Below are 20,281 nucleotides of genomic sequence, written 5' to 3'. Positions count from 1 at the left end.
TTAGAGCGTAAAAGATAACGGGAGGTTAACATAACCCCGCTTAAACATTTACATTACATTTACAAGACAATCTAAGCCTACATTAGATATAAGTATATAATTCATGTAAGTATAAGTATATAATTATGTATTCATGTCATATATATTTTTATTTTATATATAATTATATACAATATATATAAATATTACATTTATAGAGTAGTAATATATATATATATAACATATACGCCATTTCTATATTTCAATTGCCTGCCACAAGATTGACGCAGTGCTAAATTTAATTTTACAGTCACAATTCTTTAGGATCACTACAAAAGAACCTTTTAAATACAAGCTTTAACCAATACCAAGCCTATAACTTTATTAAGACTTAGAAAAAGCAGAGCAATTATGCAAGATGGAAAATTTAAAATTGTGTGGCACAAACCTAGCCAATTTCTCATATTTTTGCGGCTTCTAGCACAATGAACGTTTTGTGTGGCAAGCAAGCGAATTCCTTGAACTTAAGTCAACATTTTCGAACAGGCTTTCTTACAGTTGCTAACATTTAAATGGGGAATCTTTAAGCTGGGGTTGTTTAATCAATAACCTAAAAGCGCTGCGGCAATATCTCGCTTTTGATGCCTCTCAGCGCGTGCTTTTTTTTCCGATGCGTGGAGAGGTTGCACGACTGCTTGAAAGAGGCACTGCACAGTTCGCAATTGAACCGGCGCTCCTTGCTGTGAACCACCCGATGCAGCTCCATCCTAGACTTATATTTAAACTTCAAACCACAAGTCTCGTAGTCGCAAACGTACCAGCGTTCTCCGTCATCTGAAGAGACAGCACTCCCGGCGCTGGCCGTCGTGCTGTTAGAGTCCTTGGGCAGCTGTTCCTGACTAGCAGCCAGCATAGCGGCGGCCATAGCCGTCGAGGGAGCGACAGACATGTTTAGTTGCTGTTGCTGCTGTAGCACATTGGGCGGCGTGGTGCTGACCGTATTGGAGGTGCTGGTGCTGGCGCTGACGCTTACAAACCCGGACGAGGGCGGCGGAGGCGGTACAGGTGGAGGCACTAGCTGTGGCAGATGGTAAATGGTCCCGCCAGCTGCTGCAGCAGCCTGCATTTCTGGGGTAAGTGTCAGACTGCTAGGCTCTATCTTGATGTCGATGGCACTGTTGCTTCGGGAAGTTCCCTCGCCAGTGGATACCACAGTTGCGGCAGCTGCAGCGGCAGCCACCGCATTAGCATGGAGTTCCGCCAGCTCCTTGGCTACATCCCGCTGCTGTTGGAGCTGCTGGTGGGCCTGCTGTTGCTGTTGAACCTGGTGTTGCTGATGCGCGTGCTGCTGCTGGGACTGCTGTTGTTGTTGTTGCTGCGCTTGCTGCTGCTGTACTTGCTGATGCACCTGCTGTTGAACTTGAACCTGCTGCTCGTGCAGCTCCACCTCCCGCTGCTCCTCCTCAGAGTACTTGGTGGAGCAGGTGTAAAGGGCCAGTGGTACACTGACCGCCGTGGCGCCTTGCTGAGAGCTGCTTCCTGGCGTTGCTGCTGCCGCCGCAGCCTCCACATCCGTTAGGCAGTAGCTGGATGTACGACTGTGCTCCTGTGCAAAGAGACCGAGGATTACAAGCCCTCCGACAGAAAAACCACATAAAGCTTACCTTGGCCACCCCGTGCATGAAATTGTGCTCATCCTGTATGTGCTTCCAGAACTGATCCTGCGTCTGCAGCTCCTCTTGGCACGTGTGACAAACAATCCAGAAGCTATCCCCCGACAAACAGAACTCGCCCAGCTTGGTGTAGATCTTGTTGTTCTTGCTGAGGATGCGCGGAAAACCCATGGTGTTGTTGTGTTTGACTAGCTCCTTGTGCTTGTGTTTGTTTATGTTTATGTTTTTATGTTTTTTTTTTTGTTTTTGTTTAGCTATCGGCCGGAGAGGCACTATCGATAGTGTCGATTAATCATCGGACTTTTTCGTTGTCGAACTTGAATGCAGCTATCGCCTTGATGGTGTATACCAGCTATATAGACTTTTGTACAATTCTAGTATTGCGCGTTAAATTAAAGTGTAAGTTGTAGCATTAGAAGAAACCATAACATGAGCAGCTAGAAAAAGTATTTGTCAAATATGTAAATTTTATGAAGAGATAAAAGACTAAGCTACAACAACTTTAACTTAAATACCAGCTAGAAAAAGTATTTGTCAAATATTTAAATTTTATGAAGAGATACACGACTCTAAGTTACAACAACTTTTACTTAAATGCATGCTTACTAATATCAGAGTACTGCACTTCCTTATATCGCTACGCTACCTCTTGCAATTGGTGTCAATTTCAATAGTCCATTAAACGAAAAATTAATTAAAAATTATATTCAAAGAAAATGGAACATGTGTACATATTTTAAGAAACTTTTGTAAAAACTTTAAAAATATTGGTTTTTTCAATAGAACAATTAAAAACTGCAATGATCAATGATTAGTAGCACCGAAATTATTTTCTCTCATTTTAAATATCTCTATTCGATATATCGAATAAAACCTCTATATTAAACACAGATTTTACTAACGCGAATTTTCTATCGATACTCGATAACTTTTGTATGGAAACTATACACCCTCGAACATTTAAAAAAAATCCTAGTTGAGTACCCCAACTAATTTTTATACCCGTTACACGTAGAGTAAAAGGGTATACTTTTTACCAAAAGTATGTAACACGTAGAAGAAAGCGTTTCCGACCCTATAATGTATATATATTCTTGATCAGCAAAACTAGAAGATCCGATCTGGCCTTGTCCGTATAAACTGCATATGTACATATAAGAGCTAGAAATAAGACATGTAGCGCAAGCTTCTTTCAAAACTCGCACTTTCTGAGTAAGATGTACATAATAGTAGTGGTTTAAATAACACTACATAAAACAAACTAAATTCTATTTTTAAGGTCCTGGTGTTGATTATTGAATAAATGTGCTTTGATTACGATATAATCGATATTTGATGAACTTGCCGTTATATACATATATAAATACCTAAGACTGCGAATTAAAAACAAAGGTCTTGAATACTTGTTAATGACAAATCGAAGTATCTTATCTAAAACAAGTTGGGCACTTTTGAAAATAAAACCTCCTACACTGTGCACAAGGCCTGCACGCACATGTACATGCATATGTACATATCTATGTGCCTATGTACATACATACGTCCATGGAATCGAGACTGTGATGGTTGGTAGATGGACTACCGAAGAACGGCTGGAACGAGATGCCAGTGTATGTACACATGTATGTTGTGCGATATGTAACTGTTATTTATATGCGCCATGCTCAAGCCAGTTTGTTGCCCCTGCTCTTGCCGTTGCTTCCTCTATGCGTCTTCGGCTTTGTTTTGGTCTCCGCCTTCCCCAGCCTCTTCTGTTGGCGTTTCCATTTTCACAACCTGAACCCACGACGCCGATTCCGATTCCGACTCGAGTCGATTGAGTCCAATTCTCGCCGCGCAGCCGCAGTCGCTGCTTCAGTCACTCGGGGATTACACCTTGCGCTGCGTTTGCCGATGTACGCTTTTCAATTTCGAACGGCTTAAAAAGTGAAACCACCCTTGACGGTGACTGCGCCAGGTGTCCACAGGTGAGCATCCGAGCAACGCGTTGTGGGTTTCTTTTTGGGCCTACCTACTCCGCGGACGGCATCACCTACTACTCAGTATCCAACTTGAAGCCGCTGCTTGCGTGGAAAATGAGTAGCTAAACGATACGATATACGGGTGTATTTATGTATGTAAGTAGGTGTGTGCGGTATATTTACACCTTTTATTTTGTCAATCAGTGTGCAGACAGAGTAAGAAGTATTATTGGATTCCCGATTCATTGAAGGAAAAGTTAATGCAAATCGCTGCTTTCAAGTATTGTTTTGCATTCAGATTTGTCAGATCGTCAAAGTAAAACCTTTTTCATTTAATCCTACTATTTAATCATCGGAAAATATTTATATAATCATGTAACAGGCAGAAAGAAGAAAGTGTACAGACATATATGTACATATATACTTCATGGATTACTTATTAGAATTTATTTAGACGTAGCAGAGACGTGGGAGAATAAACCAATTTTTTTAAATGTTGGGTTAGCCACGTTCACAAAGTATTCACAATGTCGCTATTTTTACAGATGTAGCGAATTTATTTATATACAATCTAGAACATTTTTTTTATTATAAGTCATAACTTCTGACCAAAATAGTCGACTGTAACGTTCCTTAATTTATTTTATTTATTTATTAATTTATTTTACTTTCTGGATATATGTATTTGCTTAGCCAAAGAACATTTTGACCGAGGTTAAAAAAAGTCAGCCATCCATTTCAAATCAAAGATCTTAGAATTACTGACGAAATTAAAATTTGCACAGAATCGGATTACTTTCCAAAATTTTAATTTTTGGTCACACAATTGATTTGAAGAAAAGTATAAATATTACAATAAAAATACAACTTTAAGTGAGGTACAAATTTAGTTTGTTTCAAATACCATTAAAAACTACATCGAATTTATTTTATCTTAATCTTTTACTCCTAATAAATTCACAGAGCACCGCCTCTGATTTTCTCCAAACTCAAGCTAGCTCCTAATTAAAAGGTTACCCACCAATCACATTATCCTTTCCTTATCTGGTTATACCCGTTACTCCTAGAGTAAAAGGGAATAATTGATTCGTTGAGAAGTATGTAACAGGCAGAAGGAAGCTTTCCGTATACGTACATATATGTAAGTATATATATTCTTGATCAGGATCAATAGCCGAGTCTATCTGGACATGTCCGTCTGTCTGTCCGTCCGTCTTTCTGTCTGTCCGTATGAACATCCAGATCTCTGGAACTATGAAAGCTAAACAGTTGAGATTAAGCATGCAGACGCAGCGCAAGTTTGTTGACCCATGTTGCCACGCCCACTCAAATGCCCACAAACCGCCCAAAAACTGGCAGTGATGAAATTTCTCCTTTGCACTTCCACTAGCTGAGTAACGGGTATCAGATAGCGTTCCCTCTTGTTTTAGATTACACTCACCACCAAATAGGAATTGATGAGATGCGACAGCAGTGTGGCAGCGTTTACACCTGGAACTGCGCCGGGGAGCTCTATGGCATTGAATGCTCTCTGTGCGAGGAGCGGCCATTATGCGCCTTCTCCGAATTCCCGGAGCACATGGACGTGTGGCACTCCGACTGGCAGGCGCCTGAAGTTGAGGGCGATGACAGTACCTCAACTGTAGCCATTCCCGAGGATGAGCTCATGCAGGAGGTGCTAGCTGAGCAGCGCTCCAATGGCGAGGATAATGAACTTAAGCAACAACTTGTGCAGCAATTAAATGCCGTTGAGGAGGCGGCGTATTTGCGTAATCCTAGAGAGCTATTGCAAGTTACGGAAGGACCCGGAGAACCTGTCAAAAATGTTGTCAATAGACCAGACAAAATGGAACCAATTCTTCAAACACCTATAAAGGTTGCAGAAATCAGAAAAGAACTTAACGAGTGCCCATCAGTTCCAGATTCTACAATGCAGGTACAAGGGCTTCACAAAGTATTACCTTTATGGGAATGTAAAAACAAGTGACGGGCAGATAATCACTTAAAATTTCTGGTATCACCTTTGTGAATGATTGTGGATGATTTTACTTTAGCCTGAATCATCCAAAAAGTCGAAGAACCAATGTTTCTTTCAAATATACATATGTACATATATCAGGCTGCTTAACGCCTTAAAAATGTAGGGCACTAATCTGACGTATTGGGACATACAGACAAACAGAAAACGTTTTAATTTTAAAAGACCTTCACAAGATAGTTTTGAGAATGTCTGTTTAAGAATGAATCGGATTTAAATTAATAAGGTGTTATTCCATTTAATTATTTGTTTTCTTTAACGTCTTGGCATGCAATCGCTTTAGTTTTTGCTACCTTTGGTTTTCCTATCATTATCCTCACTCTTGAATATTTCTTGCTGTGCATAAAGTGGTCGCCTTCGCACACTCTTTCCTGTAGTACTTCGTCACTACGTGGACTACTAGCGCAGTCATAAAATTAACTTTTATGAGAACTTGAAGATGAAACTTATTCTTATCACAACTTATCGCAACTCCTTCCCCAGGAGGTATCACCCGTTTTAGAGGGCCAACGCCTCACGACCCACCATGTACACCGCCTGATCGATTTGTACCGCTCGGAGCCTCGTCTCTGGAACCAGACGCATGAGCAATTCCACAACATGGAGCTCTGCCGCGACTCCTGGCGCCGGATAACGAGTGCCTGGAGTGCTTATTGCGGCCGAAGCTTCAGCGTGACGGACGTTCGGATCCGCGTCTCGACGCTGTGTCAAAGATTTCTGAAGCAAAGAGAGCGTTTGGAGGCGGACGGTGAATTGGATGATGTCGCCAAGTTTGCGCATTTCGACCAATTGAGCTTTCTGTGCGAGCAACAATCTTTATTAAAACGGCAACGTCACTACGCCCGAGAGAACAGCCGTCTGCTGGAGTTTTACGAGCACTATCCGGTTCTATGGCACAATGCACACAAGCGGGTCCGATGTGCCAAGACCGTACGTCAGCGGCATGACGCTCTCCTGGGTCTCCAGATGGCATTGCGACTTTCGGGAATTAGCCTGTCGCCCGTGGTTATCCAGCGGCGGTTGCAATCGCTGCGAAAGCGATATCGGCTGGAAAAGATAAGCTATCTGCAAAGTGTGGTGGAGGGAAAGCAGGATGAGTTTGTATCGGGATTCGAGCACTACGCGGAAATGGAGTTCCTGCACAAGCACATCGACCCTTATGTGTGCGCTGTGTGTGGAAAAATTTTTGAGAACCTGGTAGGTCACCAAACCCATGTGCAGAGCAGCTGCGAGGTGATAAAAATGGTTAAAGCTAATGACCAGGAGATGGATAATCCCGTGCAAGAAGTGCTAAATGAGAAGAAGGAGCTGGTTGAAAGAGTAACCGAACAATCAGTTGAGTTTTTAAAGGAAAAGTTAGAGGAACCCCTTATGGACACTCAGCTAATGGAAAATTCTTCTGGGAATAGGTTGGGTACCATAGATGCTAAATATCGCCATGTGCCAAACCTGGCGGAGGCCTGCGCCGCTGCACAGTTGGAAGATTCAAACGATCTAGATACCTCCATAAACATCATGGATAATGATCTAGCAGAGGAGAGACTTCCACTTCGTTTGACTCTTCCAGAAGCTCAAGACCTAATCCGTCTGTATCGATCTCATGTGTGTCTCTGGGATCCGAATCACCTGGACTACCACTCCCGCAAACAACGTAGACTGGCCTGGCAAACCATAACGGAGAACCTGAAGTCTAAGGCCGGGCAGCGACTCACCTGGCAAACGCTACACCGCAAAATCACTGATTACACCAAGTACTACCGCAAAGAGAGACAAAGGAAAATCAAGGAAAAGGACAGTAATTCAAATTGGAATCTGTTTGATGAGTTTCACTTCCTGGATGATGTACTGCCCATCAGCAGCGAGATGCAGAAGAACGGGAAGCAACGGGATAGCAACCTGAAGATCATCACCGTTTATCAGGGCTATGCGCAGCTCTGGTGCACAGATCACCCGGATTATACAAAGCGACGGCAGCGTCAGAGGCACCTGGAATCCTTGTGCACTAGACTGCAGGAGGAGTGCAATCTGCAGATGACAGTCGAGCGTTTGAAGAGTCGGCTCATAGAATTTCGCTGCCAGTATCGCCACTGCAAGGAGGCCCGAATGGCAGCCGACAACAAATCGGAACCGTGGACCCCTAACTATGAATTCTATGAGCCGCTGCGTTTCCTGGAGCTGCATGTTGCGCCCTTTCAGTGTCCCAGGTGTCCAGCATCCTTCAAACGACGAACGGATTACCTACAGCACGAGCGGAAAGTCCATGGCGATTCTGAAAAGCCCTTGGACGGCGATTTTTACTACTTGCGGCGACGTAAAAACAGGAAACTAAACGAGGAGGATGATCTGCAGCAGGATCAGAACCTGGCCCATATATGCCATATTTGTGGACTGAAGTTTTCGCAAAGGAGCAGCCTATTGGCGCATCTCCGTCGACATCTGGGCCAAAGAACCCACGTTTGTACCGACTGCCCTAAGAAGTTCTTCAGCTCGACGGCTTTGCGGGTCCATCAGAGGAGTCACACCAAGGAACTGCCCTACGTGTGTGAGCATTGCGCCCGAGGATTCGTGAATGCCAGCAAGTTAAATCAGCATGTTAAGCGACACAGAAACCAGCGGGACTTTTCATGCAATAGATGCGACAAGGCGTTTTACACGGCTCACGAGAGGGACCGTCACTTGCGTGCCCATCTAAATATTCGGGACAAGGTGTGTCCATACTGTTCACGGGCGTTTGTGGTGGGCAGTGCCTACTACGCCCATCTAAACCTCCATCGCTCCGAGAAGCGCTACGCATGCGAGGCCTGCGGTAAGAGGTTCGCCCAATATGCTGGACTATACAAACACCGTAGGCGATGCCTACCAGCTGAGGTTTTGGAGGAGTGACTCTTATGCCTACATTCTCCCTTAACTTTTGCAAGAAGTTCATTAATTTATCCTTATCATGTATTTTACCATTTATACATTTTTTGTTATATTTCTGGCATTAAGAATATAATGTTTAAGTATACAGATGTTTTATTGTAAATTTTTTTTTATCCAAAGTATTATGTATTATCCAAAAATGAACTTCGTCTTGTCTAGTTATTTACAACAAATGTAAATTTGAAATCTTTAAATGGACTCAAAGGTTAGTGCAAATTTTAATGCTATCGTCCATTGGAACCCTAAATATCTAAAACCGGTGATGCCAAAGCATTAATGCAAATTCCCAAACAGCTTTAAGCTATATAAAACCTTATTATTTGTGGTTTATTTCAGTTGTATTTGTGGTTTAAATGCAATAATTGAAAGAAAGAAGTGGAAATCTGTCTGTTCAACGATTCTTAATTGGACTTGGCGAAACGCTTTAGCTGCCGCAAGCGATATATATCGTGTGTGGGCGGCACAGCGGTCTGCAACTCGTCGTCACTGTCATCGCCCCCAGGCAGCAGTCGTCGACGGCGCGGAGGAATTGCCGTAACACTGTGCTGCACTCCCGTATACGTACTTGTGTCCACGATCCAGTGAACCGACTTGGCCAGATCGAAGATCTTTGGCGACAATTCGTTGTCTCCATTCGGTTGGGGTGCAGCTAATATGCGAGATAGTTGTTTAAAGTTAATTAAAGAGATTTTGAATCAGGATCACTTACAGTCCGGAAGATTGAGGCGCATGAAGATGTCAAAGAGTAGCTCTACGCTGACGAAGGGTCCGCGGAAGGAGTTCGGTGGAGGCAGGGTGGCGCACAAGGCGGCCAGAGCTGGCGGTTGCGGAAATACACCGCCTGCAAGTGGATGGGCACCAGGATGAGCGCACGGACGCGGCTTGAATGGAATCATCTGGGAGAAATCCGGCCGTGGCAACGGCGGCGCTGCCTCGCTATCTGTGTCGACCTCTCCGGCGCTTTGGCTTTGAACTCCACCACCCACCTTGTTCAGTATAATTCCCACATTCTGCAAAAAGGGAAGTTATCAAATTGAGAAAAGTAAGCTATGACAATCATTTTGTGTAGAATGTGCCAAAAAGGAAAGGAAGGATTACTGCACAAAGAGATTGATAGTTAAAAGCTATAAGATCATATAAATCAAACAAAAAAATATAAAAATATTGTGAAAAATTCGATCTTATAATTATATAAAAATAAAGTAATTAAGCGAACAAATCTTACAAACAACGTTTTAGAAGCAATTTGTGATAAAGCAAGTGTTTACAAAAAATCAATGTATTGACTATCTCTTTCTTGTTCGCACTTATAGAATTAAATGATCTTGCTCCTTCTTTTTCGATGAGAAAATGAGGAAAATATAAGTTTTTTAAAAACTGTCTCGATGAGTTTATATATATAAATGAATCAATTTCACGGTTACGCACCTCAGCATACCCTATGGACTTAAGCTCGGTGCTGGTGCAGGGGTATAGGTCCAGAAATTTGTATCGGTCAACCAGCTGGGCGGTCTCCTTACCCTCATACTCTTTAAGCTTTAAACAAAAATGATTATACGATTTTTCTTAAATAAAGTAGTAGAAGAACGCACGTTCTCGAATACGGCACTGCGGCGACGTTCGACCTTAACGATGCTGGAAAGATCCCCAATATTAGACTCGAACTCGAGGAAGCGATTCCAAACCTCAACACTCTTGTGCGGCGACAAACCGCCTGAACTAAGTACCCGTTCGAACAGGACTCGCGTATTATTGTCCTCGTTTAGATGGGACAGGTAGTCAATGTAGCACATCACGTACTCTGGACTGCCACCAAAACGCTTTAATCCCAGCTCGAAGATGCGGAACGCGATTTCCTTGTCCTTGGAGCAATAGTACTCCATTAGAGCAGCGGCCACAAAAATGTGATAACGCGACCTTACGTCCTCCCGAGCTTTCTTAAAAATGCTACGGGCCGACTTGATCCCCTCAGCACGACGGGCGAACTTCATGTACTGAACATAGACCTGGAGTATTTCATATCAATGTTATCAAATGTTTGATCAAACATATTTATTATTTGTGTTCCTACCAATGTGGGATCAATGTCTGGCAACTGTAACAGCTTGTTGTACATGGAGTGCACCTTCTCGTACTTTAGCCGTCCTTCTTCAAAGTCCGCATAGGCAAAATATAGCAACGCATTCCGGTTTAACACGCCGTTTATAGACCGTTCCAGTATATTAGCGCACTCGTCCGCAAAAATCTTAGCCGCCTGGACGTCCTGCAACGTTTTAATTATGAATTAAACATTTAAATACACAAAAGTTCGACTTAGTTATAAAAAGTAAAACGCGTGCGGCCTGGCCAGGGGCAACGGAGCAAGCCACGGAAGGGCATCTTTGTTGTGCCACTGCGTGCTCCTTTACCCGAGGGGCGACACTTCTCAGCAAACAAGAGACTATATTTTGTTCGTTTTTGATTTTGACTTTTGCCCACCACCAAGCAAAGGCCAAAACCCACTCTATTTGATTCACTACAGGAACGCAGAGAATAGGTGAAATGTTTTCAACACTAGTACGCACGCCTTTCTCGGTGAGCACGCGAGCACTGGTGTCCAGAAATTGGGAGGCCTGGTGCCACACTGCCGGATGGTGGGTGAGCACCAGCAAACATTGTTCCGTGGCGAACATGACGCGACGGGTGACCAAGGCCGTGTCTTCAGTGCGCAACGGATTCGACTTCTCGTACGTGATAAAGCGCTTCCACAGCTCCACTTGCTTCACCTCCTCCTTTGTGAGTGTGGGTGGGACGGCTGGCAGGTTGCGATTAAGACCCTTTGTGTGGTATTCCAACTCTTTGGCAACACGGCGGGCGTTCATGTAATCCCTGGTTCAAAATCGGACTTTAGAAAGAACATCTAGCAAACACTGCGACTGCGAATAACACTTACTTTGATCGCTCCAGACTCATTTTCTCCGATATTATAGGGTTTATGTTTTGCTCGAAGGCGATATAATCCTTCCACAACTGCTCGATGCCCACGATGGGTGTGACTACCGCCTTTTGATAGACGCGGCGTACGGCTGTGATCTTCTGGTTCTCAGCATAGTTGCCCACTGCTTCAACGCCACGCAGAAAGTATATGTAATCCTGCCAGATGCTGAAAGAGTGTAGATCCATACCGATTTTCTCCAGTGCAAAATCATAAGCCTGGGCCATTTTTTCTCTGAAAAAAGAGTAAAGTGCAATATGTTTTAGAAATAAAAAGAGGAATACATTCAGTATTATAAGCTTTTCATTGGGCTATTAGTTTCAACTGTTATACCAGATTGATAAGATCGCTAAAAGTAATGTAGTGGGGAAATATCTCGTTCACTGCGTTGCAAACGTTTGGAGAATATTATAATAGCCGCTACGATTTTTAAGTTATGTGAATGATTTAAGTGTGGTAGAACAGTTACTTGTGAGTGCTGAGACCCGACTTGGTTTCCTTCACGTAGGTAAGATAGAGCTTCCAGAGGTCGATGTTCAAAATCTTGACTAGGCAGCGCTGAAAAAGTTTCTCCACGCGTTCGTAGTACCGGCTGCGCATCTCCATCTCAATGTATAGTTTCCAGTACCGAGCGGTCGTCGGGAACACATTGACTAGCGACTCGTAAAGGCTGCGCACTTCGTGGATTGGGCGTGTTTGGGCCTCGCGGATCATGACGCTCCAGGACTCGATGTCATAGGGCCGCAGCTCCACCACTTGCTGGGCCCGCACCAGGCGCTCCATACCCCATTCCTTGTGGATTGATGAGTAAAATATGTTACTATATTACTATCCACAAAAAGTCCATGCTTAGCTTACTATGTCGATTTTGATAAGGTCCCTGGCCGAAGACATGGCTATAGCTTCCTGCCTTTGCTAATAGGCGTTGTATTTCCCGAACAATTTGCCTCCACTCCTTCGCCCGTTTTGCTTGTGTCCTGCTTGTGCTGCTCCTTGGCTCAAAAATGTCCCTTTCTTCCGGTGGACTTCTTGCTGGTGGATTCGCTACGCAATCCCTAAAGCACCGCTTGGAGACCGCTTACTTATTCCCAATTCTTTTAGAAGTTGCAATGCGGCTTCGATATCGACGATTAATTGAATGAAACTGCGATATGTCATCGCCAAATCACTTTGCAGGCCTGACCATAAAAATCGCAAGACTTGCTGAGATTTCTATGTAGAACGATTAGTTCAGTGGTCACTTATTAAAGCAAAAATGTCAAAAATGATTTTCAAATAACTAAAATTTCCTAAATCAATAAATAATAAATATATGCAGGAAGAATATATATTATAGCTCGTTTCCACTTAAACATTCTTCTGCTCGTACACACGTATACACTGATAAGATAAATGTTGTTAACAGAGAGAAATATATGTGGTATTTTAAACAATTTAACAACCTCAAGGCTGTTGTACAGTCCAAACCCAAAATAATATTTAATTAAAAAGCTTGGTTAGGCCACACATTAAATAAAGCAAGCTAAACGGTACTTATTTTTTGCCTTATTGGTAATATGGCATTACAAAAAAAAGCTAGGCCTGATATGATGATCTTTAATTTTTGACCTAAGAAAAACTATATTATATATTATAAACAACTCTAGTGAAAAATTTTCAAAGAATTTAATTACACAGGAATGCGTTTTTTTTGCAAATTTTCGATGTTTGGGACGAACGACAAAAAAGGGGTCTTTTGGGAGCGAAATAAGTAAAACTTCGATGACTGTGGCCTATCGCCGGTACATTCCCATCAGCAAGTAACAACTCGATATACATATACTGGTATTATTTAAAAACGACAATTGAGCATGATTTAGGGGACAATGAGTGATCATGGCGTCTATTTTGTGACAATAGGGAGGCGAGCGAGTGCACGCGCCATGAAGCGGTGTTTATTTCTAAGCCTTGCTTTTACAACTTTAGAAGTACAAATGCATTTTTGGAATAAATAATTTTCGTCTTTCTCGATGATCAGCTGTTTTTGTATTTTTTTAAGTTTATTTGTCAACATTACAACAATTTAACACATTAAGGAATACCCAGAATATATTGGTATATTTATGGGTGTATTTTAAGTGTCAGTATACGGTCACATTGGCGGAGTGTCAAAAAAAGTTTTAAAACAAACGTTAAACAATCAAGCTTGGCAATCAAACGAAACTAAACGCATTTATTAGCCGAGAGATATTTCGAAGAAGATTCGGAATTAGTATTAGTATAAATCATTTAAATCGATTGATTTAATTGCCCAGGTAGTAGAGATCTTAGAACCAGTGAAAAACGAAGTTGGTCAACACACACACACATGTGCGTGTTCCAGGAGAGCGACACAATCACAGACGCAGGACCCACCAGCTGTTGTTGGGTGGTTTAGCGGTACATTTGGAGTAAGCATTTGTAATCAATACGTTCGTTTTTGCTAGATTTCTTCTTGGCATTCTGGATAATAAATTATTCACTGCAAATATTAAAAGCTGCAGGTCCTGTAGCCGGTTAATGCTTAGTTTTTTGTCCTCCTTCTTGTTGTTCCCTAACGGTTTATTGACCGACAAGCTAGTGAAAAATAATAGCGTACGTGCGCCACTCTCCCTTTCCCAATACCTCCACCTGTGTGTGTGTGTGTGTGTGTGATAAGGCGCAATAAGTGTGTCACACTGACGCGGTTTTGTGTTTCAAAGTAGAACAAACACTGTGTGTGTGTGTATCCCTTTCACATCCGCACATACACCTTACCAAGGCACTATCTGTGCATGGCTTAAGACTCATTTCAGTGGCATTCGTCTGTGTTTTCCGTTTTCAAATTCGCTACATTGCATACTTTTGAGCGACGCACACTGTCGCACTATGGGAGACTTGCCCACTTTTTCTGATCAAAACCATTTTTGTATAAGTCGGAAGATTAACATAATATTAAATGTACACATTCATAATAGATTAAACTTTAGTGTTGCATACCAGAAATTCAAATAGGCTGGTACATAGAACATTTATCTGCAACGTTTACTTTTTTCTACCTAACTAAAGTTGTAATATCATAACAACTAAAGCGTTAATTCCCATTCTGAAAAAGGCTTTTTAATCAGTGTGGTTTGTATTTAGTGTTTGTCACTATCAAGAGCAGAAAAAAACTCGTTTTGTACCCGTAATTTACTTAAAATGTACTAAAAGCATTTTTTTTATGATGACTTATTTTGCAAAAGTGATTTAAACTGAGCCCAACAAAATCCATCACCAAAATGTTCCTTATATTGTAGCTTATTTAATTCTTGCTTAGATTATTGGGCACAGTTTTTGGGAATTCCCATAGATATGGTCTAGTGTCTATCAATGCCAAAAAAAAAATAAACTAAATGTCTTTCTCCGTTCTGCAGTCATAACAATTTGTTGTATCATAAATGATATGGGCTACTGTAACCCAATACAAAAACACTCACTAAATATCTCTCTACGTTCTTGTGTTATTAATTTTGACCAGAAAAAGTGAAAAGTCAAATTTCGCATAGTGATGTCACTAATAATATTCGTTACTCGTAGAGAAAAGGGGTGTACTAGATACTTAAAGTATGTAAGAGGTAGAAGGAAGCCTTTCCGACCATATAAAATATGAACGGTCTTGACCAGACCCTAAACCTCCCAAAACTTTAACACCCTCACTTTAGTGAAATGTTTGGTTTTTTTATTTTATCAATATGCATGCCGATATATTTTGACCTCGCTCATCCAAACGCACACAAACCAAAAAACACCCACACCCAACGTTTTTAAAAATTGTTTTGATTTGGCTTTTTTTTTTTTACCGATTTTAGGATGTGGCATTAGTAGAGTGACGATAGTCGAGTAAGTCGACTATAACGTTCTCGTTTGCTTTTATAATGTTTTATCTCCTAAGATAATGGAAATATACAACAGAACAAAACAAAGATAATTTAGATGGGTATTTATCAATAAATATAGAAATAAATTTGCTTTATTCAAAAATATCACTTTACTTCTTATAATCGATTAACATCAGCATTTAAAAATATCAGACTGGGAAGGTTAGCACTCAATCCATTTGTATACCCATTTTTATATACTTATAGTAAAAGGATATACTATATTCGTTGGAATATGTGTAATAAGAAAATCGAAGTATAGATCATGTATGTATATTCACTAGCCGAGTCGAACTGGCCATGTCCGTCTGTCCGTATGAACGTCGCGATCTCAGGAACTATGGAAGGTAGAAACTTGAGATTATCCATGCAGATTCCAGAGACAAAGATGCAGGAAAAGTTTGTTTTCAAATGTTGCCACGCCCACAAACGGCCCAAAACTCTCACGCCCATATTTTTGAAACATTCATTAGTTGTTTTCCTTTTTTTTAATATTTTTTTTTTAATATTGAAATTTCTTGTTCGCGCTTCCACTTGCTGAGTAACCGGTATCTGATAGTCGGGGAACTCGACTGGTGCAATTTCTCTTTTTATTTTTTTAATTTTGTTTGGCTTTGGTTTTAGTTTGTTCAAAATCGGACGGCTATATAATTTCGAACAGTCGGAAAATTATTAGCTAATTAATGGTAACGGAATTATAGCATTGTCTGCATCTATAATTATTAATTATATTTATAATCGATTATTAGTCGTAAAGCCAATAGCTGTATGTATACACTACCTGAACATTAAAAAATACCCTTCGAAAAATTTTTAAATGGATAGGTGACAGTGAGTTTAGACTACCAGATACCCATTGCCAGCTAGTGAGAGTGCGAGGAAAAAAATTGAAAAGTCTTTTGGCAAATCGATGGAAATTTGTGGTTTTATAAAGTGTGGAACGTTTTTGCGCTTTTCAGTGGGCGTGTCCAAAAATGGATACATAATCCCAACTTCCTCGCTTTAATGGTTTTCGAGATCACAGCTATCAAACGGATATGGCCAGATCAATTTGTCTAATGATCCTGATGAAGAATGTTTTGACCTTCTACTAGTTACTTGACAGCTAATCCTCCTTTAAAAATCGTATGACGCAGTTTGAAAGGGTGTAGAAATATTTCTGATCAGAAAATCGTATCAGAAGTTTAATTCTAATTCTACGGCATCAAGATACAACAAATCTGTCCCTGTAACGAAAAACTTCGAATGCAGTGTGCTATACTATAAACTAGTATAATTACTAATAGTCGTCACAAGAAGAAGCAGCTAGTATCTGCTGCTTACTTACTGTACCTGTTGCCTACTCTGAACTTGACTTCTTTAAAGGTGTTTTTGTTTGATATATATATAGACATATGGTTAAAAACGGAGTGACGGGAATTATATGTGCTGCACATCAATTCAATACTCACGGGGAGTAACCATTGGAGAGAGTCTGTCGACTACTTGTGAGTTCTTGCTCGTAGATTGTATAACCCTAGACCTATCCCACAATTCTACTAACGATTTTTGACATTGTTCGTTATGTCGTATTTCATGTTTATCGTGAGTCGAGATATGCAAATTGGCTTGGTAAAAAGGGGGTTGGTGTATGCAAAAGATGTTCCAGTTACAATGGTTAACGACATGAACGCTACTAATTTTTCTATTGAGGAATGGTGATCCACGCCCACCTAAGCGGGTCTGGATTGTTGGGTGTGGAAGTGAGAGGGGGCAACGAATGTGAAAGTGGATATGGTTGGGTGTGTTTATCGGTATCCTTTCAATCAAATTTGTGCTACTCTGAATTGTCGTTTACAGATTAGTACTTTAGTGGAAAAGTCAGATTAAAAATATTTTCTTGATTATCGTTTTTTTCAGTCGGGGAACTTTACTTAATTGGTAATTTTGATTACTGTAAAATTCGTTATTATTAATTACATTATAAAAATACATTTTTTTTATTAAGAATCAAACACAAGATGTACAATTTATTGTGTACCGAAATTGTGTTATTGTATATAAATATTTAAATGGCTTTTTACTTTTAAAGGGTATTAGCAGTTTTCGTTCAGAAACCCAACAATTCAGCCTTTCGTTACTTTTTCAACTCCAATGCGATGTCAAACAAACGAAAACAAATCGAGACCTGACGTGATAACAAATAACCGCAAACTGCTGTTGCCAACAGAATTTGTATTGTTCGGTCGTTCAATAAATGTACATAATTTGAAGCACCCATTGGTGAGCAATTTAGATGCGCTATGCCTTGTTCATCATATCCCAAAACAATAAGCGACGAGGAGGAACCATCAATGTCAACCCACGTAGTTCACATTGTTGGCTCCGACGAGCAAGTTGGCTTGAAGCGGGTTAAGCGGTCTATTATCCCGTCTGTCGGCTGTCGTCTTGATGCCGTCAAATTTTACAAAGGCCTGAGGCATGTGCTCCTCTGTCGGCCTGGTTGTAGAGGGCGTTGCGCTGGGCAGTGGAAGCCAGTTTTCTCCCCGGATGACCATGAAAAGAGAGTACAATACAAAGTGTTTTTGGCCGGATCGCTTTTGCCACGAAGTAGCCAACCACTATAGGGATTACAAGTTACAGCACCATTTGCAGCAGCAGCTTGGATCTGGATGTGTATCCCGAAATTTAGGACATCGGCGACGAAAGAGGATACCCTCGGTGAAAAAATCTCGGGTGCCCGCCTTATTAGCGTCGGGCTATGCGCAGTTTCGCGATGTGTTGCCAACTCCTGTGCACTACTTTCCCAGGTTTGCTGCTGTTTTAATTGTGCGTGGATATAGCCTACTGACAATTTACCCATATATGAAGCCTTTAAGGAAGGACCTGTTCGACAGGTGCTGCCATAAATAGCCATAAATATGTCACAAATACGACACATCTTCACAGCTCAAGTTACGTGGCTATGACCTCCTCATGTCTGTTGACTGCGATGCAGCTGCTGCAGGAAAGCTGCAGGCTTTCGGTGTCAACACTCTTTAACCTACATTTTTTGAATTCCATTTAATTTGGTTTGATCGACATTTTGTGTAAACCTTGTTTTAGCTTTCGAGAGATCTACGCCCTCCCTAACAAATGTTAATAACTTCTGCAATATCAGAACAAAGCAAAAAAGTTTCAGAAACATTCTTAAATAGACTATTAAGCAAATCAAAAAAAACACACCTCCTAAAATACAAAAATTAATCCTCAATTTATATATGTACTCTACAGGGTCGAAAACAATTCCTTCTACCTGTTACATACCTATTAACGAATTTTAAAAACCCTTTTACTCTGCGAGTAAGGAGTTTAACAACTTTAATTTGTAAAAGACGTGATATCAACTTTTTTGACGAAAAAGGAGATACTTCGTTTTTATATATGTAGATGTAAAATATATATATATATAGATATGTAAAATCTTTTTCTTGTCGCAAAAGTTGTTTCACTAGATTTCTACATCGTTATGTGGTGTTTTTGTTTGATTGGAGATATGACATGTAAATTCCTAAGGCTCTGTTAACTATACATATATACATATAACCTCTGAGCAGCTATAGGTAATAGTTTCGGGAGTGGGCTTTGAGTTACAACAAACAAGCCTGTCGTACGTGTTTGCACTTGCCGTTGTAATTAATGTTTTGTATGTTTTGTATTTGTATTCTATTTTCCGCTCATGTACATATACATACATATGTATATACCCCACTAACTAATTGGTGCTTCCACTAATTACAGATCCGACGATACTACGTATGCGTCCCGCAGCCGACGGTCAGTGTGCTCTGGTAAACTTTCCGACGAGACCTACAACGACGCCGTGCGTCGGATAAGAAGTGCTCAAAGCTGCGAGCAGCTACGTCACCTGGTCCACCGGATTCCATGGAGAAGGAACAGCAAAATCGGCACCAGTGATGAGGTGCCGGTGGCCTCAGCGCACGGAAGCCAAACCAGCGACTGTGGCCGTCTCAATTATAAGATAAATATTAATAACCGTTGCGCGGAAAGCCCACAACAGAAACTACCAGTGAATTTCTACGGTTATTTGCAACTGGGCAGCAGCTATTACGAACGGGGGTTGCAGGCTAACATAAAGTACCTGCAATCGATTGGCCAGCGACAGCGTAATGCAATAAGGCCGGCGACGGGTTTACTCTTCGACGAAGTGCAGCGTGACGAGAGTCCGGTTCAAAAGTTGACCAGTCGACTGGTGACGTTGCTCAAGGCCAAGAAAAAAGCGGACGACCACGGCATTTGGGTGAACATAAGAACAGTGAAGCGCGAGGATCTGGCAAAAGAGCAATGCTCGGATGAGAATTTGGCCTTCAACTCAGAGCTGGAATCGAACACAGCTGATCAGCTTACTAGCATGTGTGATTATTATGAGTTCGATTGTACAACTTCAGAATTAGACGAACCAACTATAGAACCCACATTCAAAACCACGCAGACTGCAGGAACTAGCGAAGCTTCTGTCCAAGTCGCACTTACATCCGCCGACCAACGACGTCTCTATGAGATCATCGACAATCTAAGCTACCTGAGTATTGGGGACAACAATTGTCGCAGGAAGCAAGTGACACTGACCCTGCCCCAGATAACGCTCACTGACTGCACCGCTCAACAGGTGGCGCTACACAGCACCAGCTTCGACATTGTTACACTGCAGATACCCAATGAAGCCAGACCACCGAACCTTGATCTGAAAGCGACATAGAATCAATATATATAAAAACAATCGACAATTAAATCGAATAAAATCGCATTAAATCGAATAGAACAAAAAACGATAGCGA

At 41.4% G+C, this 20,281-nt stretch overlaps 4 protein-coding genes across 8 annotated transcripts; 2 read left to right on the top strand and 2 right to left on the bottom strand.

Annotated features, from left to right (window-relative positions):
* Positions 1-206: 206 nt before the first annotated feature.
* LOC122624095 (AT-rich binding protein) lies at positions 207-1,936 on the bottom strand. The gene is made up of 2 exons (XM_043803534.1): positions 1,644-1,936; positions 207-1,585 (listed from the first exon to the last, which is right to left on the bottom strand). The coding sequence occupies exons 1-2, from the start codon at positions 1,821-1,823 to the stop codon at positions 590-592; spliced, it is 1,176 nt and encodes a 391-aa protein (XP_043659469.1). The 5' UTR covers positions 1,824-1,936; the 3' UTR covers positions 207-589.
* Positions 1,937-3,384: 1,448 nt separating this feature from the next.
* On the top strand, positions 3,385-8,653 carry LOC122624034. 4 transcript variants are annotated; one of them, XM_043803461.1, is made up of 4 exons: positions 3,385-3,619; positions 4,681-4,710; positions 5,044-5,549; positions 6,135-8,653. In XM_043803461.1, exons 3-4 carry the CDS (start codon positions 5,076-5,078, stop codon positions 8,532-8,534), a joined length of 2,874 nt encoding a protein of 957 aa, XP_043659396.1. In that variant the 5' UTR covers positions 3,385-3,619; positions 4,681-4,710; positions 5,044-5,075; the 3' UTR covers positions 8,535-8,653. The 4 variants fall into 4 exon arrangements, with proteins under 4 accessions (XP_043659396.1, XP_043659395.1, XP_043659394.1 ...); XM_043803460.1 differs by having other exon boundaries at positions 4,681-4,754; XM_043803459.1 differs by lacking the exon at positions 4,681-4,710 and having other exon boundaries at positions 3,386-3,619.
* Positions 8,654-8,842: 189 nt separating this feature from the next.
* On the bottom strand, positions 8,843-12,782 carry LOC122623627 (protein suppressor of forked). Its single transcript, XM_043802887.1, has 9 exons — positions 12,406-12,782; positions 12,017-12,339; positions 11,506-11,781; positions 11,138-11,441; positions 10,645-10,836; positions 10,166-10,579; positions 10,002-10,109; positions 9,283-9,583; positions 8,843-9,222 (listed from the first exon to the last, which is right to left on the bottom strand). Exons 1-9 carry the CDS (start codon positions 12,439-12,441, stop codon positions 8,975-8,977), a joined length of 2,202 nt encoding a protein of 733 aa, XP_043658822.1. The 5' UTR covers positions 12,442-12,782; the 3' UTR covers positions 8,843-8,974.
* Positions 12,783-13,749: 967 nt separating this feature from the next.
* Positions 13,750-20,226, top strand: LOC122623614. 2 transcript variants are annotated; one of them, XR_006326416.1, is made up of 2 exons: positions 13,750-13,976; positions 19,224-19,352. XR_006326416.1 is itself a non-coding variant. In XM_043802869.1 (2 exons), exons 1-2 carry the CDS (start codon positions 17,925-17,927, stop codon positions 20,200-20,202), a joined length of 1,308 nt encoding a protein of 435 aa, XP_043658804.1. In that variant the 5' UTR covers positions 17,690-17,924; the 3' UTR covers positions 20,203-20,226. The 2 variants fall into 2 exon arrangements, 1 of the variants encoding a protein (XP_043658804.1); XM_043802869.1 differs by lacking the exon at positions 13,750-13,976 and adding an exon at positions 17,690-18,253 and having other exon boundaries at positions 19,224-20,226.
* Positions 20,227-20,281: the final 55 nt, after the last annotated feature.

Source organism: Drosophila teissieri, chromosome X (genome assembly GCF_016746235.2).
Source record: "Drosophila teissieri strain GT53w chromosome X, Prin_Dtei_1.1, whole genome shotgun sequence".
Classification (NCBI taxonomy): Eukaryota; Metazoa; Arthropoda; class Insecta; order Diptera; family Drosophilidae; genus Drosophila; species Drosophila teissieri.
The sequence above is the reverse complement of the archived record's forward strand: the minus strand, read 5'-3'. Positions and strand labels throughout refer to the sequence as shown.

Bases quoted from the DNA above. Each gene is read 5' to 3' on its own strand.
- LOC122624095 (XM_043803534.1), bottom strand. From the start codon at position 1,823: ATGGGTTTTCCGCGCATCCTCAGCAAGAACAACAAGATCTACACCAAG. The intron at 1,586-1,643 runs GTAAGCTTTATG...CTCTTTGCACAG, and splicing joins TCATGCACGGGGTGGCCAAG to GAGCACAGTCGTACATCCAG.
- LOC122623627 (XM_043802887.1), bottom strand. From the start codon at position 12,441: ATGTCTTCGGCCAGGGACCTTATCAAAATCGACATA. The intron at 10,837-11,137 runs GTGCGTACTAGT...AAAACGTTGCAG, and splicing joins GCGTGCTCACCGAGAAAGGC to GACGTCCAGGCGGCTAAGAT. The intron at 9,584-10,001 runs GTGCGTAACCGT...CCCTTTTTGCAG, and splicing joins AGTCCATAGGGTATGCTGAG to AATGTGGGAATTATACTGAA.
- LOC122623614 (XM_043802869.1), top strand. From the start codon at position 17,925: ATGTGCTCCTCTGTCGGCCTGGTTGTAGAGGGCGTTGCGCTGGGCAGT. The intron at 18,254-19,223 runs GTTTGCTGCTGT...CACTAATTACAG, and splicing joins CCTGTGCACTACTTTCCCAG to ATCCGACGATACTACGTATG.
- LOC122624034 (XM_043803461.1), top strand. From the start codon at position 5,076: ATGCGACAGCAGTGTGGCAGCGTTTACACCTGGAACTGCGCCGGGGAG. The intron at 5,550-6,134 runs GTACAAGGGCTT...CTCCTTCCCCAG, and splicing joins TTCCAGATTCTACAATGCAG to GAGGTATCACCCGTTTTAGA.